Here is a 22,115-nt window from a genome sequence, read left to right as displayed (position 1 = left end):
CCTGGCTTCCTCCACACTCCCAAGCGTCCCGCGTTTTTGCTGGGTTGGATCATGTATTCCTTGCCTCACTTTCCTGAAGATGAGGAGTGATTTACAGGTCTCCAGAAAACACAGCTTGGCTGCTTTTACAGGAAAAAAACAAAACACCAAAACCCCTCTCTGCTTGCTATTTCCATTGCCCAGTTGCCTTCCCACAAAGGGGGGTGGCCCCAGGACCCACCAATCCTCAGTGTCCCCACCAGCCCTTGATGTCCCTGGCAGCCCCACACTTTCTGCAAGGAGCAATGTTCTCAGATGTGGGTCCATCTTTTGAGACATTCCCACCTTCAGCTGTCTTCTCTGGGAAGCTCATGTGTTCTCCATTGGTTGGGACTCACCCTGGGCATTTGCTTGGGGTAATTTTGGCCTTATAAGGAGTTCCTCATGGCCAGAGTATCACCTCACCCGGAGGAGCTCCCCCTTCCCTGGCTGCCTGAAGGGGCCTCTTGTGCAGCTGAGCCCCAAACAAGGCTCCAATTGTGTCCATGTGTCTGATGATTGGGGCTTCTGCCGCAGCATCCATGTGCTGGGGCCATGGGAAAACCAGCTGTGTCCAACCCACATCCACAGGCTCAGCTTTACTGATCTGCTGGGGGTTGTGGGGGCTGTTACAAGGCCACAGGAATCGTGACAGGGGGTAATACTGTGCATTTAAAGCTGCTTCAGTGAGAGGGACGCAGGAATAAATGTTGGCTTTCAACATGGGAGGAGGTTGAACACTGGCTGCCTGGGGGTGCATCCCATAGTCTCAGGCTGTCCCAAGGACCACAACGGGATTCATGGACAGAGCTGCCATGGGGCAAAGCCTGGCTGCTGGGAGGAGGGACCAGAGTGTGGAGCTGACCTTAGGAGCATCTCCCTGCAGTCAGGGAAGCAGTCCCCTGAGGGGCAGAGCTGGTGCCTGGAAGGTGATGTTGGCAGCATCATATCCTCTTTCCCAAGATGTTTTCAGCCTCCTTCCAGCTTTCCTTCAGAGCAATGTCTCACCCAGCAGCACAGTGGTATTCTGTTTGCAGTGTGTTCAGAACTATTGGGGAGTGGCCTGCAGGTCTCCCACCCCATTTGAGGGTCTCCACCCCGGGACATCCTTGTGCTGGGGTGGGTGCTGGCGCTGACATTTGAAACTCAGCTGATGGTGATGGCACAGCCAGCCCTTCCTGCTGTCAGCCCTTCCTGCTCCCAGCAGTGAGCCCCAGCCAGGGTGAGGATCAGAGCCAGCCCTTACTAGGGGATGAACGGGGAGACAAACAGAGCTGCTGCTGTTGGGGCAGCCTGGGGCCTGCAGCCCGCCTTGGCTTTTCTGGAGATGAGGGGGTGCCCTGCCATCCTGCTCTTCAGAAAGGCAAGCAGCCTCCCCCAGCATCTTCTCTCCACAGCTAAGAACCAACCCAGTGCCACAGAGAAGCGTGGGGATAAATCCTGGTTGTGATCTTATTGGGTCCCATGATATTACAAGCCAAGAGAAATGTCCTCATTATTTCCAGAATATTGAAGTCTAATAAATCCTGTCCTGCCTTATAGGATTTATTTCTTCATTCATTGCTAGGAGACTCAGTCCTGTGTAATCCTATTGCTGCTCCAGGAGGTGGGGAGTGGCTTTCTGAAGCACAGACCTGGCAGAGCAGGAAGCCCCAGCCAAAGCTGCTGGTCCTGGCAAACATGCTAGTGCCAGCCCCTTTCCTGGTATGTCCCACTGTCCCAGAGCTGTGCCCGGTGTTTGATTGACCAAAATGAATCTCATCCAATGGGTGGGGCACAGCTGGGCCAATGGGACACTAGTTGGCTGCTAGCCGATTAATATGGAATGGCTCAGTCTGCTCCCCCTGTCCATTGCACATCTGCCAAGTTCCCCTAAATCTCACTTTGGAGTCCTCCTACACCTTCTCACACCATATCCAGCAGGAAAAGCTGCGAAAAGCCAGGAAATAGCCAGGCCCAGCACAGCCAGTCCCCTGCAGCCGCAGCCTGCCCATATGGAGCCAGCCGTGCCTGGCTCACCATACACCAGGGACTTTCTGGAAGACAATGATGGACACATGAATATGGCTGGAAATTTTGCCACTGAAGTGTTTTCCATAGCAACTGTTGCTGGGGCAACCTGCATCCTAAGGAGTATCCATCCCGAAATACCAAGCCCTGTGTCCAGTGGAGCTGGCAGGGAGTCACAGCATGGGACTGGTGGGACCCTCACCGTACTCCACCGGCAGCAGCACAGGGATGCTCTGGCAGCCAATCCAGCTCTGGGCATCCCCAGTGCTGCAGGGCCCCTGTAATACTCCTCTTTTCATCTACTTTTTGGCATTTCATTTTCTCAAAGGTCGGAGAAGCCAAAGGAAGACCTGTTGGTGCCTGTCACCCCATGGGTGCTTGGCTGTGGAAGCAGGGATGTGCAGGAACTGTTGCCAGCTTGGGGTGCTCAGCAGATGCAAGCAGTGATTTTTTGCTCTGATGGACCAAAAATGGGATCAAGTTTGAAAGTGAACGCTTTGATCTGAGCATCAACACAGGGAGAGGGAAAAGTAAAATTCCCACTGCCTTTAAGTCCAAAAGCAGGAAGTTTATGGCCCCTCAGCACCTGCCTGAAGTCATATGGTGGCAGCTTCACCCTGGGGACACCTCAGGGATCCCAGGAGACCCTCACTGCTGGCCAAGTGGACCCACACCAGACTCAGGGTCTCCAAAGCAAACACACCCTGGCTTCATGGGATCAGCTGTAGAGTGACAGAAGAGAGGCTGGGAAGCTTGGAGCCCATCCCAAGGATGCCCACAGTGCTCAGTGCCTGCACTGTCACCACTGTCACCGAGAGGAAACCACAGTCCTCAGGCTGCTCCCGCCGGGGCAGCTGCGGTTTGCGGGCACGACCACAGTCCCTGCCACCGGATGTCTCCCACCCACAGCCGTGCCTCAGTTTCTCTTTCTGCCAGTGATACACAGGGACACTTGCCTCCAAGCTGGGGACAGTGGCAGTGGCTCAAGTACTGCTTTTTGGGAAGGGCATGTGTTTGCAATCTGGCCTCAGCTCTGCCCCACCCTGGTGTGGCCTGAAAGTAACCCCGAAGGGTGAGAGGAAATGCCGTGATGGGGATGGTGGCTGGGAGGCACGTGCACAGTCAGGGGCACATTCCTGGCCTCTCCACATGCACCACTCGCCCACTGGCCTGGGTCCTCACTCAGGCCCACTCATTGCCCACTTGCCCATGAGCCCACTGGCTGCAGGCACCCCTTGTGTCCCTTCCCTTGGTCTCCTCCCTATGTGCTCTGGCTCTCGCACACTTGGGAAGCAGCATGGGTGTGCGTGTAGCTTCTGCATGGCCACAGGTCTCATGCCTCCAGGCAGCTCACGTGTGCCTTCCACAGCTCCCAGCTGCAGCCCCCTCCCAGCCTGCTTTCAGCTCTCTGCAGATGATGGCAGGGACTGCAGCACAGCATACAGTGATGCCAAACCCAGGCTTACCAGCTGTTGGGGTGCCCATGGGCCGTGTGGCCAGGCTGTTGGAACAGGCCAGGCAGGCAGCCGTGGTATGCCCTGTGTGCCAGGTGTCCCATGTGTGCCAGGGTGTGCCATGGTGTGCCATGTGAACCATTGCATCTACAGCTACCCATTACCTGTCCTTTGTATCCCCCTGCTATTACACACCATCCCCATTACACACTGCACAACTCCCCATTTAGCTGGTACCCATCGCACACGTTACATACCCATTAACCTTTAATGATTTTTGTTCATTACACACCCATTCCGGAGCCTTTTTCCTTCATTTACACACCCATTACACACCCATATAGCCTTTGTTGCACACCAAGTGCAAGCCCACCTGTTGCACACCCATCTGTGCACAGCTGTTGCACGCCTGTTCCGATCCCCTGCCCTTTGTCGCCCTTGGTTACCCCCCTTGGCCCCTGTCACCCCGCTGGCCCGTGTCACCCCCCTGCCCGTGTCACTCCCCGTTTCACTCCCTTTACACACGCCTTGCTCGCCCCTCACAACCCCTGCGCCCCCTTCCCGCCCCGCCCCTCGCCCGAGGTCCCGCCCCCTTTCCCGCCCCCCGCCTGGGCCCCGCCCCCCGGGCGGGCGCAGCCAATGGGGGCGGGCGGAGCGGCCGGGCCGGGCGCGCGCGGCGCTATAACGATCCCCACGGCGCCGCCGCCGCCCGCGCGCCCCGGCCCCGCCGCCCCCGGCCCGGCCCGGCCCTCGGCCCCGCACCCGGCCCGCCGCCCCCGCTGCGGCCGGAGCGGCCCCGCGGGAAGATGAACTACCTGGTGAGTGGGGGTACGGGGGAGGACATGGGGGCATGTGCGGGGACAGGTAGGGCGCAGGGGAACGGCTGCTGGGGGCCCTGTTGGAGGAGGAGGACGACGACGAGGAGGAAGGCCGCAGCCCCCTCACCGCTCGGCCCAGGCAGGGCCTCTCCTGCGCGGTCGATCCCACTGGCGTGACCTTGGTCGAGCTCCCCCGCTCCGAGGCGGCCAGGCCCAGACCCCGGCGGCTCAGGGAGCTGCGGGACTCGCGGGGGGCCCAGCGGGGCGAGGGGCCTTCCCAGGCCTCCGCCACACCGGGTGGGGCGGCACTGGTGGCGGGCAGGGCCGCGGGACAGCCGGCAGTCCGGCCCCGCCATCCCGGGCGGGCCGCGACCTGTCCGGCCGCCAGGGCCCCGAGCAGCGCTGGCAGGTGCCGCCGTGGCCCGGCTCGGGGACCCTGCGGGGGTGAAGGAGCCCGAGCCTGGCGACGAGTGCCGTGCGATGGCCACGGCCACGGCTGCCTCACCGCCCCGGCACTTCCTCCCAGTCGGCGGAGGGAAGGGGCGGGAGAGGCAGAGGAGGCCCCCCGAAACCGGGGAGGCGGAAGGGCCCGGCCCCTTCCCAGCACCACCTCTGGGAAGGGTGCGTTCTGCTCCAGCGAAGAATCCCGCGGTGGCTGGAACGGGGAGATCCAGCTGGTGGGAGCTGCGCGGTGAAGCCCCCGGCCCGCGGGGCTCCGTCCCGGTGCTGAACTGCCGCCCCGCTGTCGCCCGCCGGCATGACGCCCCACCGGCCGGCGGGGCCCGGCTCACCGTCCCGGCGCGGGGCTCTCTTCCAGAACGTGCTAGCCAAGGCGCTGTACGACAACGTGGCCGAGTCCCCGGACGAGCTCTCCTTCCGCAAGGGCGACATCATGACGGTGCTGGAGCGCAACACGCAGGGGCTGGACGGCTGGTGGCTATGTTCGCTCCATGGCCGGCAGGGCATCGTTCCCGGGAACCGCCTCAAGATCCTCGTGGGAATGTACGACAAGAAGCAGCCGCAGCAGCAAGCGCCTGGCCCGGCTCAGGGGCAGGCACCGCCGCAGCCATCGGTACCCCAGCCGACTCTGCCCTTCCACCACCAAGGGGGCTACACCCCGCTGTCACCCGCCTCGCAGTACACATCCATGCACCCTGCTTATGCCCCTCAAGGGGACAATGTCTACCTGATGCCAGTCCCCAACAAGGGACAGCAGGGTCTGTACCCGGGCTCAGCACCCACTGGACAGTTTCCTCCTGCCCCAGCTAAGCAGCCTTCCACCTACCCGAAGCAGGCACCTTCCCACACCTTCCCCAGCCCTGGCCAGGAAATCTACCAGGTGCCCCCCTCCATGGGCCAGGCAGCAGAGGCATACCCAGGGGGCTCTGCCAGTCCCCCCCAGGATGTCTACCAGGTTCCTCCCTCAGCTGGTCAGGCTCAAGAAATCTACCAGGTGCCACCATCGTTGGACATGAGAAGCTGGGAAGGGCACAAACCCCAGGGAAAGGTAGGATGGGGAGACTGGAGTGGGGAGTGTGTTGTGTTTGTGGGGTGATCTGTGGTCCATGGGTGCGAGTGGGTGGCATAGCTTGGGCTTGGAGTGGGCAGCCTATGTACCCACTGCTGGGGTTGTGTGGGCATCCTTGCCCACACTGCTGGCAGGAGTGGGTGCACTGGGAGAGTCCCTGCAGTGGTGAGGTGCTCCCGTTGGTGTGAGCTACCCCGCTTGGGGCTGGCACAGCATTTAGCACTCTGGTCCTTGTAGTCTCTTGTGTGGGCTCTGCTGGTGTCACCCAGGGCATGGCAGTGTGTCTGGTATGGACACAGAGTGTTGGTAACCCAAGAGCTGTTTTGAGATGCCAGGTTCTGGAGCTGTGGAAGTAGCTGTGGTACCCAGCACAATGCTGTGAGGTTTTGTTCCTCCTTGGAGTACACACAGGAACAGACAGGCAGTGCCAGCATTTCCCGACTGTGCCAGGCAGCCTGCCAGTACTTGCTAGGTACACTGGTGAGGCAAGGGTGAGCCACCAGCCTGTTCCCCGCATGGAGGCTAACGGCTCCATCCCAGACACCAGTGTCCTTCTGGCTCTGCCCCTTCCCTGGCACGTCATCCTGGGGAAGAGGAGTGAGGTGCTTTCAGTATCGTGTTTTCTGGGAAAGCTATTCCAACTTATACCCCTGGGAAGCAGCCAGTGAGGGGAGGGAGCTGCCAAATCACAGCCAGGGCACAAGGAACATCCGAAAAGGAAGAACCAGCCCAACACCTCAGCCCTCCTTGGCACTGGTTGGGCAGGGTGCCATTACCCTCTGGGTTTGTTATTTTCTGCTCTGGTGTCTCCATGAAATGACCCACTCGGGCATGGAGCTGTGGGCAGGGATCTCCAGGCATTGACAGACCCGGCCCATGCCTAGATCGCCCGTGGCTTTCTGCACGCCAGGGCCGTGCCGGCCGGGCTTTGTCTCTCGCTGAGACTCTATCGCCGCTATAAATAACCGGTGATATCATCCCGTCCCCAGCATCACCGCACACCCGGCCGGGGAGCGCCCTCCCGTGGCACCGGGCAGACCCTAATTCCAGGCAATCCAGTACGGAATCCAGCAACTATCCTCTCTGGCCCCATTGCTGGGTTTTGGAGGAATGATGCAGGGTGGGAGATGCTTGGTGGTGCCCACATCATGTCTTTTCCCTATTTCCAGGTGGTGGTGCCCACCCGTGTGGGCCAGGTGTATGTCTATGACTCCCCCAAGGCTGAGCAGGTTGAATATGATTTCCCTCGCCACCTCATCTCCACGGGCTCCCAGGAGATCTATGACGTGCCGCCTGTCCGAGGAGGGGTCCCGAGCCAGTTCAGCCAGGAGGTGAGGTTGCTTCAGGTGTCAAGGGGGAATCTCTGACTCTGCCCTTAAGAATGGGAGATCATGTATCACAGCCTGAGACCCATACCAGGCTAAATTGCACCCAAAACTGTACTTTATGGACCCCAGTGCTGCTTCTGAGCACCTCCACCTTTCCCAGCTGGTCCCTGAGAAGTGGTGGGTGGCCACACCATCTCTGACATACCGTCCTGTGTCCCCTGCTCCAGGTCTATGACACCCCTCCCATGGCAGTGAAGGGTCCCAATGGACAAGACCCAGGGCAGGAGATCTATGATGTTCCCCCCAGCGTGGAGAAGAACCTGCACCAATGTGTAAGTGCTGCTGGGAAGCTCCCAGCTTCTTTGCGTAAGAATGACAAACAGATTTACAAACAGGTTTTTACAGGGAGAAAAATAATTTACTAGATCAGTTTCCCCACAGATGTGGTGATGTCACTGGCACTGGAGGCTTTCAGAATTCCAAGGAATAGGTTGCTGGATGTTCATGTCCAGAAGATGAGGTTGGACCAGATGATCTTTCAAAGTCTCTTCCAACCTGGGCTTCTCTAGGATTTTTTGATTCCTGTCCCAGAGGACAGGGGAACCCCTGGGGTGTATGCTTCACCCCAGTGCCCACCCAGTGCCGTCTTGTATGCCCAGTGCTGGCTTTTTCATGCCCTGCAGCTCAGGGAAGCCGGCCTGCATTTCCATGCCTGCCCCAGGCTGGCTCTGCCAGAAGTGCTGACTGCCACTGCTCTGCCCTTGCAGGTGTACGATGTCCCCCCGTCAGTGAGCAAGGATGTGCCGGATGGCCCAGCACGGGAGGAGACCTATGATGTGCCACCCGCCTTTGCCAAGCAGAAAGCCTTCGACCCCTCCCGTCACCCCCTCATCCTGGCCCAGCAGGAGCCCTACTTGCCAGAGGATGTCTATGACGTGCCCCCAGCAGCTGGGAAAGGTGCTCCTGAGCTGCCACTCTCCCACGAGATCTACGATGTTCCCCCCAGCCTCAAGAAGCTGGGGGGATCCACCTTCCCCTCCCAAGAGGTGTACGATGTGCCCCGGGACCTGCACGCCCCAGGCAAGGGCTCTGTGGACACAGAGGGCGAGTACATCTATGATGTCCCACCACAAGTAGACCGTGAGGCTAAGGGCGCTGATGCCAAGCGCCTCTCAGCCTCCAGCACAGGCAGCACCCGCAGCAACATCTCCACATCCTCGCTGGACGTGGTGCCTGTGAAGGAGCCGGCTAAGGGAGCCGGCAAGGAATTCTCCCTGGACTTGGATGCCGCCATGGAGACACTGGCCAAGCTCCAGAGTGGTGTCAGCAGCGCTGTCTCCTACCTCATGTCCTTTATTAGCACCAACTGGCGCAGCCCCGAGCACATGGAGGTGAATGCTGCCAACATCCGTGGGGCAGCTGAGGGTGTCCGGACGGCCCTCCGGGACCTGCTGGAGTTTGCCCGGGGGGCAGTGGGCAATGCTGCCCAGGCCTCCGACCGCTCCCTCTACACTAAGCTCAGCAAGCAGCTGCAGAAGATGGAGGAGGTCTACCAGGCCCTGGCACGGCATGGCCAGGCGCTGGACGCTTGCCACTGGGCCCCCAGTGCTCTGGCCAGCAGCAAGCTGGGCACAGATGACTTGGAGCACTTCATCATGCACTCACGTGGTGTTCCTGATGACACCAAGCAGTTGGCTTCCTTCTTGCATGGCAATGCCTCCCTTCTCTTCAAACGGACAAAGCCGGTGGTGGAGAGTGGTGGCCATGGGCCCCCTCACCCCTCCGACAAGGCCAGCAGCATCCAGTCACGGCCCCTGCCTTCCCCACCCAAGTTACTGGCCCAGGAGTCGCCTGATGGGCCCTACGAGAACAGTGAGAGCGGCTGGATGGAAGATTATGACTATGTCCATCTCCAGGTGGGCATGGGTATGGGGGCCGCTTCCCACAGGGAGTGTTATGATGGTGGCTTCCTGGCACAGGGGGATTAGGCAGCTCTGCTTCCACTTATGTTTTGCTCTTACCCTCCAGCTTGAGGGCTGTGTGGACCAGGGATATCCCAGGGCAGGTGGGGGCTCTCTGGCAAGGCTGATGTTGCTGACTCCCTTCCATGTCATGCCCCTGCAGGGCAAGGAGGAGTTTGAGAAGACCCAGAAGGAGCTGCTGGAGAAAGGCAACATCATCCGGCAGAGCAAGGACCAGCTGGAGCACCAGCAGGTAAGGGCACAGGGGCAGGCAGGTGGGTGCTGCTGCACACAGTGCTTGGGGCACACAGGGCTCCATGTCTTGCTTCTCTTGTAACCTCTGCTGCTGGTCTGACCATAGCCCTCTTCCCTGGTTGTTCCCATGGTGCATTCTACCTTGCCTTCCATATGGAAGTGTTATGCCAGTGAAGAGGGGCATAAGCACCTTGATCCTGGAAAGGAGCCTTGTACAGCTGTCCTGGGGCTGGTGCTGTCCCTCACTGTGTTCCCTGGGGCTGGAGGCAATGGCCACCTGTGCTGGTGGCTCCATGGAGGTCAGCAGATGCTGGCTCAGTGGTCACCCTGGCCCACGCCTGTCTCTCCCACAGCTGAAGCAGTTTGAACGGCTGGAGCAGGAGGTGACGCGCCCCATTGACAACGACCTGTCCAACTGGACCCCCCCCCAGCACTACAGCCCTGCGCGGGGCGGTGGGACACTGTGTCCTGCTGACCGCCAGCTCCTCCTCTTCTACCTGGAGCAATGCGAGGCCAACCTCACCACGCTCACCAATGCTGTCGATGCCTTCTTCACTGCCGTCAGCACCAACCAACCTCCCAAGATCTTTGTGGCCCACAGCAAGTTTGTCATCCTCAGTGCCCACAAGCTCGTCTTCATTGGGGACACACTGTCCCGCCAAGCCAAGGCCCAGGATGTCCAGCACAAGGTGATGCACTACAGCAACCTCCTCTGTGAGATGCTCAAGGAGATTGTGATGACCACCAAGGCAGCTGCCCTCCACTACCCATCTCCTGCTGCCTCCAAGGACATGGTGGAGCGCGTCAAGGACCTTGCCAACAGCACACAGCAGTTCAGGATGGTGCTGGGCCAGCTGGCAGCCATGTGATGGCCTCAGGGCCACTGTCCCGTCTCTCTGGCCCCCATTCTTCCCCAGACATGCATTTCCCTCCATGCAAGTCCTCTCCGCTCGGTGTAAGCAGACATGTACATAGAGACTCCCATGCACACCGGGGGGCTGGAGCTCTGTGGGAACAGAGGTGAGAGGCTGCAGCCATCATACCCCTTCCCTCTGGCGAGGGGCCAGGAACGGTTTGAACTGTGCCCATAATGAAGCAAAGCAGGGTGGTGGATCTATGTTCACTCCTTCCCCACTGTCCTCTCTCCATTCAAAACCGGCAGCCAGTTCTGGGCTAAAGGGCTTGGGGCCATGTCCCTGCTGAGGCAAGGATGTGCCTGGCAATTTGAGATGCTGTGGCTGCTCTGCTCTCTGGAGGACTCTACCATGCACTCTGGAGAACTCTGCAGTGGCCAGAAGATTCTAATGGTGTGGAAACCATCCCCTGTGATGGAGGGACAGTGTGACAGAGATGTGTTGTACTGTCCCCTTGTGTGCTGGAGGCTGGGGCTAGGGGTCCCCAGAGGAGTAAGGGGGGGTGGGGAGCTGCTGGGGTGAGAAGGGGCTAACCTGTGCGTTCTCACGTCTCGGGTTGTGCTACAGTACCAGCTGTAACCGAAACGCGAACTGAAATTGGTGCCTTTTGAACACAGGGGAAGCTTCCGCTGGTTCCCGGAGCTACCAAGTGGCAGCCCCTTCCAAAACTTGGCCCCAAGTCCCTCAGCAGTATAAAGATTTGCCTAGAAACACACCTTATCTCCTGGGTTATCTGCATGTGCCTGTTGGGGTGAGGGAGTGGCCCTGTGGCAGGGCTGGGGAGATCATGTCCTCCGAAAAGATCTCCTAGCCATTAGAGACTGCTGGTGCACAGAAGGTTAATGGGGCACAAGGGATGGGCCTAAGAGTCTGGGGGGAAATGAGGGATGGCAGTGCAGGGCAATGGGGTCACACAGGCCCTGAAACAGTGGGGGGTGGATATCCCTCATAGCACCTCCTCAGGGGCCATGGCCACCATAGGTTTGGTGTGGCAGAGAGGATGGTAGCCCCCAACCCCAGGCATTCCTGGTCCTGCCTATCCATCCCTTGCAGAACCTCGGGAAGCATGGCACCCTCAGTCCTAGAGGTACCTCTGCTACTGCCCTGAAATGTAGCAGACCTATGGACACCCCACAATGCACAGCTCCTCAAGTGTGTCCTCATCCCGAGCTCTTCCACTGTTGTTGCCCCACGACCCCCCCTCATGCCCACGGTACCAACGGGAAACCAGAGCCCGGTGCCACGCAGGTGCTTATTGAGGGCCTTGCGGGTGACACCAGGCTCCACGGTCACCGAGAAGTCCTCGAGGCTCAGCTCGGCGATGGCGTCCATGCGGCTCAGGTCAAAGCAGACGCCTCCCTGGCACAGGGGCACCCGAAGCTCTGGGCACGGCCGGGCACCAAGAGCCCCTGGGGTGTCAGAGGTGCCGGGGGAGCCGATACCTGCACGGCATTGACGCCTCCTTCCAGGCCGGTACCGGTGCCAAAGGGCACCATGGGCACACGGCAGCGGTGACAGAGGGCTGCCAGCTCCTGCACCTGCCCCACCGCCTGGGGCCACACCACGACGTCTGGGGGGGCACAGCTGGGGGACAGGCAGCACCTCTGACCAACTGCCTTAACCGCTTGACCTTCCCCATGGCCCTTCCCAAACCTGGGACTTGTCACATGCCCCTTCCTCTCCGCATGGCCCCTTTGTCTACCCAAACATTTCCCACATCCCTTCCCTATGACCCTTCCCCCTCCCGTGGCCCTTCCCCTCCCCAGCGCCCTCCCCAGGGGCCCCAGCTCCAGGGGCACTCACGGGTGCATGGACTCATCGTGGCCGTGCTGCTCCCGCACCGCTGTGGCCGTGGAGACATTGGGGGCCCCAACCACGGCCCTCAGGGTCTCCACGAAGTCAGGGGACAGCGAGGGCTGCGGGGGGCAACAGGGAGGACCCGTCAGGGATGCACTGGGGGAGGGTCTGATCGCGGCCACGGGCCAAGGGCACGAGGCCAAGTGGCCACGTCAGGACCCGAGTGCCCTTCGGAGCCCCGGCCCCACCTTGGAGCAGCAGCTGCGGCGGCCCAGGGCTGCCCCCAGCGCCAGCACCCTCCGCAGGGCCATGTCGCGACGGGACAAGAACGGCAACATGGGAGCTGCACAGGAGCAGGACATTGCCCTCCCTCGCAGGCTGTCTGGCCCTCCCCCACACTGACACCTTAAGGTGGCTCCAGCCACACGCGAGTGTGTCCCTGGCGGAGGGACCTGGCTCCCACCACTGCCCGTGCTCATGTTCCCATGCTGTGTCCTGCCTGAGCGGAGTCACTGCGTTCACCATGGCCCCTGTCCTCGGCCGGGTGTCCCTTGTGCCTGCTCAAGTATCCCCGCAGCTGGTCGGGGGCCACATGTCCCCGTGCTCCTCCCCTCCCAGACAGGAGTCCCCATATCCCCCTGCCCATCTGTCCCCATTCCCAATCAGGCGTCTCCATGCCTCCCCCCGCCCCCGTCCCTCTGTTCCCATGCGCAGCCAGGTTTCCCCATTCCCAGCCAGGTGTGCCCGAGTCCCCTTGTCCATCTGTCCCCGTTCCCAGCCAGGTGTCCCCATGCCTCTCAGCCTTCCTGGACAGGTGGTCCTCATGCCCAGACAACTGACCCCAGCCCGCCGCACGCCCCCATCCTCGGACGGGTGTCACCCCGGCCACCCGCCTGCCCCGTGCCCCGCTCCCGTCCGTCCCGGCATGGTGACAAGGACACAGTGTGCTCAGCGGGTGGCAGCGTTTATTGCAGGCCTCAGTTGGCCTCCAGGATGGAGTCGATCCAGTCGCGGAGCTTGGTGACGCGGGCGTACACGCCGGGCGTCTGGGGGTCGCAGGTGCTGCTGCCCCAGGAGACGATGCCCACCAGGTTCCAGGCGCCGTCCTTCTGGCACACCAGCGGGCCCCCGGAGTCGCCCTGCACGGGGCAGCGGGTGAGCACCGGGGCGGGGCCCGGCGGCGCCGGGGGCAGCGCGGGGGGCCGGGGGCACGTACCATGCAAGAAGAGGCTCCGTCGGCGCCGGCACAGACCATCACGTCGCGGATGCGGAAGCCCCAGAACTCCTTGCACTGGGTGTTGGTGAGCAGGGGCAGAGCCGCCTGCTGCAGCACCGCCGGCGTATGCGAGGCTGCGGGGAGCGGGGGGCGTCAGCGCCGGCACCGGCACCGGCACCGGCACCGGCACCGGCACCGGGAGCGCAGCCGCAATGGGGAAAGGCCCGGCACGGGGATGGGGGGACGAGGAGCACAGGACCGCGATGATGGTGGAGATGGGGACAGGGCCGGGGATTGGCGATGGGGATGAGGAATGGGACTGGGATGAAGATGTGCGTACGGGAATGGCTTGGGGATTCAGATGGGGATGGGGATCTGGACGGGACATCAGCATGAGCATTATGATTCAAATGAGGACAGGAACTGACCATATGGATGAGACAGAGGACGGGGATTTGGATGAGGCAGGGGACAGGAATGGGGATGGGGACGAGAAAGCGCAGTTACCATTGGAGTCAGTGAGCCCCCAGCCAGTGGTGACGCAGGTCATCCCCCCCGGGAATTCATCGGTGGCCTTGGGCAGGCAGACGGGGGACACGCGATCCGACAGCTGCGCCGGAGTGGCCAGTTTGATCAGGGTGATGTCGTCGTGGATGGTCAGCATGTTGAACTTGGGGTTCTTGAAGACCTAAAGCAGGCAGCACCGCTCTCAGCACCTGCACCCCCTGCCAGGGTGCCGGGCACTGGGCACTCCACGGGGATCAGCAGGGACCTCGGGGACCAACGGGGACCTCGGGGATTGCTCCTGTGGGTCCCGTGATGGCAGGGTGCCCGAGTTGCAGAGCCCAGTCCCTGGGACGCAGGGGAGCAGGGACGCCCCAGGTCACATCCCTTGCGGGGATGAAGTGGACCCTGAGGCCCGAACCCCTATCCCTTGGGAGTTCCTGGGAACATCGGGACATCCAGGGGACCTGACCTGAAGGATGAGTGGGAGCAGGGACACCCCACCCCAGGGGATTGCAGTGCAGGGATGTGAGACACCGTGGACACCCCAAGGAACCCTGACCCTCAGGATAAGGGGAACCGGGGACTCCTCAGGAGCACAAACCCCAGGACAAGGGGAGCCCGGACAGCAGCCGCCAGGCCGCCTGTGGCGGCCGTGGGATCCCGCAGGCACACGGACCCCGCCCCGGAGGTACCTTCTCGATTTTCAGTTTCTGCTGATCAGGGCCGGGTGCGTCCTGGTCGTAGGCGCCCACCACCACGGTGTCGGTTTTCCTGGGCACGGGCAGGCACTGAGCACGGGGCGCCGGCACGGAGACACGGCCTTCCCTGGGCACCCCGTGCCCGTGCCCAGCCCCGGCCCGGTGGGCAGCACAGCCCGTGCCTACCTGACGCCGCAGTGGGCAGCGGTGACCACCCAGTTCTCGCTGATCAGGGAGCCGCCGCAGAAGTGGAAGCCGTCGTAGCGCTGGCGGGGAGAGCTGCCCTCAGCACCCGGCACCGCGGCCGGCACCGCGGCCGGCGTGCTCCGTGCCCGGCCGCCCACACGGCACCCACCCCTGCCCCCGGCCCGCCTCGGGCTCTCACCTGGAGGGACACCTGCCACGGCCAGGACCCTGGCACCGCCGGCTCGCCGTTGACAATGCGGGTGTAGCCACGGATGACGGGTGGGATGGCGGGCACGCCGCAGTCTGCGGGGCACAGGCGGCCGTGGGACGGCGGCTCCGGCCAACCCGGCCCCGGGTCCCCTCCCCACCACTGCCGCCCGCCCGAGCCCCGAGCCCGCCCCGCCAAGCCCCACGACCCCACGAACCCTCAGGGAGGGCGGCACGGGCAAAGCCCGCCAGCGCCAGGCAGCTCAACACCCACAGCAGAGCCATTGCCACTTGTGAGGACGGTCTGCCTGGCACCCGGTGGCTCTTATATGCACCCCTGGGCACCTCCCCGCTGCCGCTGGCCTTGCCACAGTGGCCTTGGGAGATAGCGTGGCACCTGGTGCAGCTCCAGGACATGGCCTGGGAGCATGGCACCTGAAGCCACTGTGCTTGACTATGGCTGTGGGACAGCACTGGCCTGGAGTAAGTGATGGCTTCTAAATATCCTTGGAATCATTCCAGTTGCCCCGTATCATTCATAATTGAGGTATCAGAGCTGGACACAGCACTGCATGCATGGTCTAAGCATGGTGGAATAGAGGAGCAGGATCCCCTCCCTTGACATTCTGCTCAGGCTGCTCCATTTGTAGCCAAAGGGATGGTGGGGCTTTCTGGGCCACCTGCTCTTTTTGTCATGGAGCGGTGGCGTTTGGAAGGATCATGGAGTTCACCTAAGGCTGGGTGTGCAGAGCCTTTCCAGGTTGCCACCCAGATAGGGGGACAAGGTCCCTGTTCATCCAGAGGTCCAGGTGCCTGGTACTCACAGAGATGGGTGAGAAGAAGATTCCAGGGCTGGCAATATGCCAGTAGCACCATAGCAGGTGCCACGCTATCTCCCAAGGCCACTGTGGCAAGGCCAGCGGCAGCGGGGAGGTGCCCAGGGGTGCATATAAGAGCCACCGGGTGCCAGGCAGACCGTCCTCACAAGTGGCAATGGCTCTGCTGTGGGTGTTGAGCTGCCTGGCGCTGGCGGGCTTTGCCCGTGCCGCCCTCCCTGAGGGTTCGTGGGGTCGTGGGGCTTGGCGGGGCGGGCTCGGGGCTCGGGCGGGCGGCAGTGGTGGGGAGGGGACCCGGGGCCGGGTTGGCCGGAGCCGCCGTCCCACGGCCGCCTGTGCCCCGCAGACTGCGGCGTGCCCGCCATCCCACCCGTCATCCGTGGCTACACCCGCATTGTCAACGGCGAGCCGGCGGTGCCAGGGTCCTGGCCGTGGCAGGTGTCCCTCCAGGTGAGAGCCCGAGGCGGGCCGGGGGCAGGGGTGGGTGCCGTGTGGGCGGCCGGGCACGGAGCACGCCGGCCGCGGTGCCGGCGGCGGTGCCGGGTGCTGAGGGCAGCTCTCCCCGCCAGCGCTACGACGGCTTCCACTTCTGCGGCGGCTCCCTGATCAGCGAGAACTGGGTGGTCACCGCTGCCCACTGCGGCGTCAGGTAGGCACGGGCTGTGCTGCCCACCGGGCCGGGGCTGGGCACGGGCACGGGGTGCCCAGGGAAGGCCGTGTCTCCGTGCCGGCGCCCCGTGCTCAGTGCCTGCCCGTGCCCAGGAAAACCGACACCGTGGTGGTGGGCGCCTACGACCAGGACGCACCCGGCCCTGATCAGCAGAAACTGAAAATCGAGAAGGTACCTCCGGGGCGGGGTCCGTGTGCCTGCGGGATCCCACGGCCGCCACAGGCGGCCTGGCGGCTGCTGTCCGGGCTCCCCTTGTCCTGGGGTTTGTGCTCCTGAGGAGTCCCCGGTTCCCCTTATCCTGAGGGTCAGGGTTCCTTGGGGTGTCCACGGTGTCTCACATCCCTGCACTGCAATCCCCTGGGGTGGGGTGTCCCTGCTCCCACTCATCCTTCAGGTCAGGTCCCCTGGATGTCCCGATGTTCCCAGGAACTCCCAAGGGATAGGGGTTCGGGCCTCAGGGTCCACTTCATCCCCGCAAGGGATGTGACCTGGGGCGTCCCTGCTCCCCTGCGTCCCAGGGACTGGGCTCTGCAACTCGGGCACCCTGCCATCACGGGACCCACAGGAGCAATCCCCGAGGTCCCCGTTGGTCCCCGAGGTCCCTGCTGATCCCCGTGGAGTGCCCAGTGCCCGGCACCCTGGCAGGGGGTGCAGGTGCTGAGAGCGGTGCTGCCTGCTTTAGGTCTTCAAGAACCCCAAGTTCAACATGCTGACCATCCACGACGACATCACCCTGATCAAACTGGCCACTCCGGCGCAGCTGTCGGATCGCGTGTCCCCCGTCTGCCTGCCCAAGGCCACCGATGAATTCCCGGGGGGGATGACCTGCGTCACCACTGGCTGGGGGCTCACTGACTCCAGTGGTAACTGCGCTTTCTCGTCCCCATTCCCATTCCTGTCCCCTCCCTTAGCCAAATCCCCGTCCTCTGTCTCATCCATATGGTCAGTTCCTGTCCTCATTTGAATCATAATGCTCATGCTGATGTCCCGTCCAGATCCCCATCCCCATCTGAATCCCCAAGCCATTCCCGTACGCCCATCTTCATCCCAGTCCCATTCCTCATCCCCATCGCCAATCCCCGGCCCTGTCCCCATCTCCACCATCATCGCGGTCCTGTGCTCCTCGTCCCCCCATCCCCGTGCCGGGCCTTTCCCCATTGCGGCTGCGCTCCCGGTGCCGGTGCCGGTGCCGGTGCCGGTGCCGGTGCCGGTGCCGGTGCCGGTGCCGGCGCTGACGCCCCCCGCTCCCCGCAGCCTCGCATACGCCGGCGGTGCTGCAGCAGGCGGCTCTGCCCCTGCTCACCAACACCCAGTGCAAGGAGTTCTGGGGCTTCCGCATCCGCGACGTGATGGTCTGTGCCGGCGCCGACGGAGCCTCTTCTTGCATGGTACGTGCCCCCGGCCCCCCGCGCTGCCCCCGGCGCCGCCGGGCCCCGCCCCGGTGCTCACCCGCTGCCCCGTGCAGGGCGACTCCGGGGGCCCGCTGGTGTGCCAGAAGGACGGCGCCTGGAACCTGGTGGGCATCGTCTCCTGGGGCAGCAGCACCTGCGACCCCCAGACGCCCGGCGTGTACGCCCGCGTCACCAAGCTCCGCGACTGGATCGACTCCATCCTGGAGGCCAACTGAGGCCTGCAATAAACGCTGCCACCCGCTGAGCACACTGTGTCCTTGTCACCATGCCGGGACGGACGGGAGCGGGGCACGGGGCAGGCGGGTGGCCGGGGTGACACCCGTCCGAGGATGGGGGCGTGCGGCGGGCTGGGGTCAGTTGTCTGGGCATGAGGACCACCTGTCCAGGAAGGCTGAGAGGCATGGGGACACCTGGCTGGGAACGGGGACAGATGGACAAGGGGACTCGGGCACACCTGGCTGGGAATGGGGAAACCTGGCTGCGCATGGGAACAGAGGGACGGGGGCGGGGGGAGTCATGGAGACGCCTGATTGGGAATGGGGACAGATGGGCAGGGGGATATGGGGACTCCTGTCTGGGAGGGGAGGAGCACGGGGACATGTGGCCCCCGACCAGCTGCGGGGATACCTGAGCAGGCACAGGGACACCCGGCCGAGGACAGGGGCCATGGTGAACGCAGTGACTCCGCTCAGGCAGGACACAGCATGGGAACATGAGCACAGGCAGCGGTGGGAGCCAGGTCCCTCCGCCAGGGACACACTCGCGTGTGGCTGGAGCCACCTTAAGGTGTCAGTGTGGGGGAGGGCCAGACAGCCTGCGAGGGAGGGCAATGTCCTGCTCCTGTGCAGCTCCCATGTTGCCGTTCTTGTCCCGTCGCGACATGGCCCTGCGGAGGGTGCTGGCGCTGGGGGCAGCCCTGGGCCGCCGCAGCTGCTGCTCCAAGGTGGGGCCGGGGCTCCGAAGGGCACTCGGGTCCTGACGTGGCCACTTGGCCTCGTGCCCTTGGCCCGTGGCCGCGATCAGACCCTCCCCCAGTGCATCCCTGACGGGTCCTCCCTGTTGCCCCCCGCAGCCCTCGCTGTCCCCTGACTTCGTGGAGACCCTGAGGGCCGTGGTTGGGGCCCCCAATGTCTCCACGGCCACAGCGGTGCGGGAGCAGCACGGCCACGATGAGTCCATGCACCCGTGAGTGCCCCTGGAGCTGGGGCCCCTGGGGAGGGCGCTGGGGAGGGGAAGGGCCACGGGAGGGGGAAGTGTCATAGGGAAGGGATGTGGGAAATGTTTGGGTAGACAAAGGGGCCATGGGGAGAGGAAGGGGCATGTGACAAGTCCCAGGTTTGGGAAGGGCCATGGGGAAGGTCAAGCGGTTAAGGCAGTTGGTCAGAGGTGCTGCCTGTCCCCCAGCTGTGCCCCCCCAGACATCGTGGTGTGGCCCCAGGCGGTGGGGCAGGTGCAGGAGCTGGCAGCCCTCTGTCACCGCTGCCGTGTGCCCATGGTGCCCTTTGGCACCGGTACCGGCCTGGAAGGAGGCGTCAATGCCGTGCAGGTATCGGCTCCCCCGGCACCTCTGACACCCCAGGGGCTCTTGGTGCCCGGCCGTGCCCAGAGCTTCGGGTGCCCCTGTGCCAGGGAGGCGTCTGCTTTGACCTGAGCCGCATGGACGCCATCGCCGAGCTGAGCCTCGAGGACTTCTCGGTGACCGTGGAGCCCGGTGTCACCCGCAAGGCCCTCAATAAGCACCTGCGTGGCACCGGGCTCTGGTTTCCCGTTGGTACCGTGGGCATGAGGGGGGTCATGTGGCTGGGCATGACAGCACAGGAGGTGCTGGGGATTCCTGTAGGCCTGGGCATGTTGGGAGTGTTGGGGTGGTGTCTGCAGGGGTACCCATGCAAATAGAAGTGCCATGGCTCCATTGGTTTTGGGGATGCCCATAGTTTTGTTGCGGCTGAGGTCCTAGTGGTGTCCATGTGGGAGTGGACACCACCCCCAGCTGCCTCCCCTGCCCATCCCCTGCTCGCAGACCCTGGGGCGGACGCCTCTCTCTGTGGCATGGCAGCCACGGGCGCCTCGGGCACCAACGCGGTGCGCTACGGCACCATGCGCCCCAACGTGCTCAACCTGCGCGTGGTGCTGCCGGACGGGCGCCTGCTGCACACCGCCGGCCCCGGGCGCCAGCCCAGGTGGGCACCGGGAGGCCGGGGGGCTGCGCTGGGCTGGCCGTGTGCCACGAGGGTGCCCGCTCACCAGCTCTGCGCAGGAAGCGGGCGGCCGGCTACGACCTGACCTCGCTCTTCGTGGGCTCTGAGGGCACTCTGGGCTTCCTGACTCAGGCCACGCTGCGCCTGCACCCGCTGCCCGAGGCCACTGCTGTCACTGTCACCTCCTTCCCCAGCGTGGGGGCGGCCGTGGCTTGCACCGTCCATGTGCTGCAGGCTGCCGTGCCTGTGGCCCGCATTGGTGAGTGCCCGTGGCCAGAGCTGGGGCTGGGGATTCAGGTGCCAATGGTGAAGCTCAACACTGCCTCCTCCCACCCAGAGTTTCTGGATGAGGTGATGGCAGATGCCTGTGGCCGCTTCAGTGGGATGGGGCTGCCAGCAGCAGCCACGCTCCTCCTGGAGCTGCACGGCTCCCGGCGTAGCCTGGCTGAGCAGCAGCAGCAGACGGGTATGGCTTGGAACAGGGAGGAGGAGAGGGTGTCTGGGGCTGGAGGCTATGATGGACACCCAGGGGTGAGGGATGGGTGCCCACAGACAGGGGGACCACGGTGTTCTGAAGTGAAGCATGTTGCTGGGGGACCATGATGTGGCACTGGGGTGAATGATGGATGTCCAGGACATGGGACAGTGGGACCAGGCATGTCCTGGGGTGAGGGATGGATGCCCAGGGCTGAGTAGGGATTTGAGACCTTGAGGTCATCAGGATGAGGGACAAATGCCCAGAGCCTGGAACTGGGGGACTGGAGTCATGGATGCCTGCCTATGGATAGGGGATGGGAGATGAGGGGTGTCCTGGGGAGAGGGATAGGTGCCCAGGACCACGGAGAGGGGACCAGAGGCTTGTGATGGGGACTGGGAAGACACTAGGGTGAGGGATGTGTGTGTATGCTGGGGATCTGCTGAGAGGCTCATAGACATGGGACAGGGGGGACCAGGGGCAAGACAGGATGGTGGACAGGGACCCAGGGACAGGGGCAGAGTATCCCAGAATGTGGGATGGGAGTATCCCAGGGATACTGGGAGTATCTCAGAATGTGGGATGGGTGCCCAGGATGGGCACTGGAGGTCCTGGGTGAGGGCTGGGTGAGGGCTGGGGGTGCCGTGGGTCCTGTCCCAGAGCTCCTGGTCACCGTCAGAGGAGATTGTGCGACAGAACGGTGGCTCCAGCCTGGCCTGGGCGGAGGGGCTGGAGGAGCGTGAGCAGCTCTGGTCCATGCGCCACAATGCCTGGTACGCTGCCCTGGCACTGCGGCCCGGCTGCCAGGTGAGGCACAAGGATGGGGGTGATGGCATCACCCATGGTGCTGAGTGCCACAGCTCTCCCCTCCCTGGGCCAGGGCTACTCCACAGACGTCTGTGTGCCCATCTCCCGCCTGCCTGACGTGGTGGTGGAGACCAAGCAGGACCTGCAGGCCTCCGGCCTCACTGGTCAGCAGGGCGGGGACAGAGGGGGTTGGGGGTCACCACTGTCCATGCCACACCTCATCTGACCCATGACATTGCAGGACCCATGGTGGGACATGTGGGCGATGGCAACTTCCACTGCATCCTCATCTTCAACTCCCACGACCCGGAGGAGGCCCAGCGTGTCCACGCCTTCACCCAGCGCCTGGGCAGGTGGGGCCAGGGTACTCTGGGGGCCGGGGCTGGATGGACAGACGTCCCCATCCCCTGTCCCTCCCTGTCCCACAGGCGGGCACTGGCAGCAGGGGGCACCTGCACCGGGGAGCACGGCGTGGGGCTGGGCAAGCGAGCACTGCTGCAGGAGGAGCTGGGCCAGGAGGGCCTGGACACCCTGCGCTCCATCAAGGCTGCACTCGACCCCCACAACCTCATGAACCCCGGCAAGGTGCTCTGAGGGGGAGCACCAGCACTGAATTGGCAGTGAGGAGCCTCAGCCCCTGGAGTCAGGGCCAGGGTGGCATGCTGCTCTGCAGTGCCACTGTATGTGTCCCCTACAAATCCCTTCATCCCCACTTCTGGGGGTCAGGGATCCTCATATCCCCAATAAACCCTTTGGACTCACACTGTCCACGTGCTGTGAAGTTGTTTAGGGGGACAGGACCCCCCAGCCCCTTCCCAGG

General features: G+C 63.2%; 5 protein-coding genes across 6 annotated transcripts; 3 read left to right on the top strand and 2 right to left on the bottom strand.

The window, feature by feature from the left end:
• The first annotated feature begins 4,213 nt into the window (after positions 1-4,213).
• Positions 4,214-11,001, top strand: BCAR1 (BCAR1 scaffold protein, Cas family member). 2 transcript variants are annotated; one of them, XM_005526313.3, is made up of 7 exons: positions 4,214-4,300; positions 5,118-5,807; positions 6,998-7,159; positions 7,384-7,488; positions 7,924-9,072; positions 9,281-9,370; positions 9,726-11,001. In XM_005526313.3, exons 1-7 carry the CDS (start codon positions 4,289-4,291, stop codon positions 10,239-10,241), a joined length of 2,724 nt encoding a protein of 907 aa, XP_005526370.1. In that variant the 5' UTR covers positions 4,214-4,288; the 3' UTR covers positions 10,242-11,001. The 2 variants fall into 2 exon arrangements, with proteins under 2 accessions (XP_005526370.1, XP_005526368.1); XM_005526311.3 differs by lacking the exon at positions 4,214-4,300 and having other exon boundaries at positions 5,043-5,807.
• Positions 11,002-11,043: 42 nt separating this feature from the next.
• Positions 11,044-12,449, bottom strand: LOC106628346 (D-lactate dehydrogenase, mitochondrial-like). Its single transcript, XM_088062236.1, has 4 exons — positions 12,332-12,449; positions 12,090-12,202; positions 11,729-11,870; positions 11,044-11,645 (listed from the first exon to the last, which is right to left on the bottom strand). Exons 1-4 carry the CDS (start codon positions 12,443-12,445, stop codon positions 11,196-11,198), a joined length of 819 nt encoding a protein of 272 aa, XP_087918362.1. The 5' UTR covers positions 12,446-12,449; the 3' UTR covers positions 11,044-11,195.
• Positions 12,450-13,031: 582 nt separating this feature from the next.
• Positions 13,032-15,186, bottom strand: LOC102099582 (chymotrypsinogen 2). Its single transcript, XM_005526309.2, has 7 exons — positions 15,116-15,186; positions 14,890-14,993; positions 14,691-14,770; positions 14,499-14,577; positions 13,807-13,987; positions 13,300-13,433; positions 13,032-13,222 (listed from the first exon to the last, which is right to left on the bottom strand). Exons 1-7 carry the CDS (start codon positions 15,180-15,182, stop codon positions 13,061-13,063), a joined length of 807 nt encoding a protein of 268 aa, XP_005526366.2. The 5' UTR covers positions 15,183-15,186; the 3' UTR covers positions 13,032-13,060.
• Positions 15,187-15,886: 700 nt separating this feature from the next.
• Positions 15,887-18,059, top strand: LOC102099273 (chymotrypsinogen 2-like). Its single transcript, XM_005526307.2, has 7 exons — positions 15,887-15,957; positions 16,080-16,183; positions 16,303-16,382; positions 16,496-16,574; positions 17,086-17,266; positions 17,658-17,791; positions 17,869-18,059. Exons 1-7 carry the CDS (start codon positions 15,891-15,893, stop codon positions 18,028-18,030), a joined length of 807 nt encoding a protein of 268 aa, XP_005526364.1. The 5' UTR covers positions 15,887-15,890; the 3' UTR covers positions 18,031-18,059.
• A 585-nt stretch (positions 18,060-18,644) lies between these two features.
• Positions 18,645-22,058, top strand: LDHD (lactate dehydrogenase D). Its single transcript, XM_005526428.3, has 11 exons — positions 18,645-18,758; positions 18,888-19,000; positions 19,220-19,361; positions 19,445-19,586; positions 19,836-19,995; positions 20,073-20,272; positions 20,351-20,479; positions 21,168-21,295; positions 21,369-21,459; positions 21,537-21,648; positions 21,724-22,058. Exons 1-11 carry the CDS (start codon positions 18,645-18,647, stop codon positions 21,887-21,889), a joined length of 1,497 nt encoding a protein of 498 aa, XP_005526485.3. The 3' UTR covers positions 21,890-22,058.
• The last annotated feature ends 57 nt before the right edge of the window (positions 22,059-22,115 follow it).

The sequence above is a fragment of the Pseudopodoces humilis genome, chromosome 14 (genome assembly GCF_049639895.1).
Source record: "Pseudopodoces humilis isolate 2021_Gansu_Grassland_sample_001 chromosome 14, ASM4963989v1, whole genome shotgun sequence".
Lineage (NCBI taxonomy): Eukaryota > Metazoa > Chordata > Aves > Passeriformes > Paridae > Pseudopodoces > Pseudopodoces humilis.
This window is presented reverse-complemented; position numbering and strand designations above follow the sequence as displayed.

Bases quoted from the DNA above. Each gene is read 5' to 3' on its own strand.
- LOC106628346 (XM_088062236.1), bottom strand. From the start codon at position 12,445: ATGTCCTGCTCCTGTGCAGCTCCCATGTTGCCGTTCTTGTCCCGTCGC. The intron at 12,203-12,331 runs GTGGGGCCGGGG...TGCCCCCCGCAG, and splicing joins GCCGCAGCTGCTGCTCCAAG to CCCTCGCTGTCCCCTGACTT. The intron at 11,646-11,728 runs GTATCGGCTCCC...CCCCTGTGCCAG, and splicing joins GAGGCGTCAATGCCGTGCAG to GGAGGCGTCTGCTTTGACCT.
- BCAR1 (XM_005526311.3), top strand. From the start codon at position 5,058: ATGACGCCCCACCGGCCGGCGGGGCCCGGCTCACCGTCCCGGCGCGGG. The intron at 9,073-9,280 runs GTGGGCATGGGT...ATGCCCCTGCAG, and splicing joins ATGACTATGTCCATCTCCAG to GGCAAGGAGGAGTTTGAGAA. The intron at 9,371-9,725 runs GTAAGGGCACAG...TCTCTCCCACAG, and splicing joins ACCAGCTGGAGCACCAGCAG to CTGAAGCAGTTTGAACGGCT.
- LOC102099273 (XM_005526307.2), top strand. From the start codon at position 15,891: ATGGCTCTGCTGTGGGTGTTGAGCTGCCTGGCGCTGGCGGGCTTTGCC. The intron at 16,383-16,495 runs GTAGGCACGGGC...GCCCGTGCCCAG, and splicing joins GCTGCCCACTGCGGCGTCAG to GAAAACCGACACCGTGGTGG. The intron at 16,575-17,085 runs GTACCTCCGGGG...TGCCTGCTTTAG, and splicing joins AGAAACTGAAAATCGAGAAG to GTCTTCAAGAACCCCAAGTT.
- LDHD (XM_005526428.3), top strand. From the start codon at position 18,645: ATGTCCTGCTCCTGTGCAGCTCCCATGTTGCCGTTCTTGTCCCGTCGC. The intron at 20,273-20,350 runs GTGAGTGCCCGT...CCTCCCACCCAG, and splicing joins CGTGCCTGTGGCCCGCATTG to AGTTTCTGGATGAGGTGATG. The intron at 21,460-21,536 runs GTCAGCAGGGCG...ATGACATTGCAG, and splicing joins GCAGGCCTCCGGCCTCACTG to GACCCATGGTGGGACATGTG.
- LOC102099582 (XM_005526309.2), bottom strand. From the start codon at position 15,182: ATGGCTCTGCTGTGGGTGTTGAGCTGCCTGGCGCTGGCGGGCTTTGCC. The intron at 14,578-14,690 runs GTAGGCACGGGC...GCCCGTGCCCAG, and splicing joins GCTGCCCACTGCGGCGTCAG to GAAAACCGACACCGTGGTGG. The intron at 13,223-13,299 runs GTACGTGCCCCC...TGCCCCGTGCAG, and splicing joins ACGGAGCCTCTTCTTGCATG to GGCGACTCCGGGGGCCCGCT.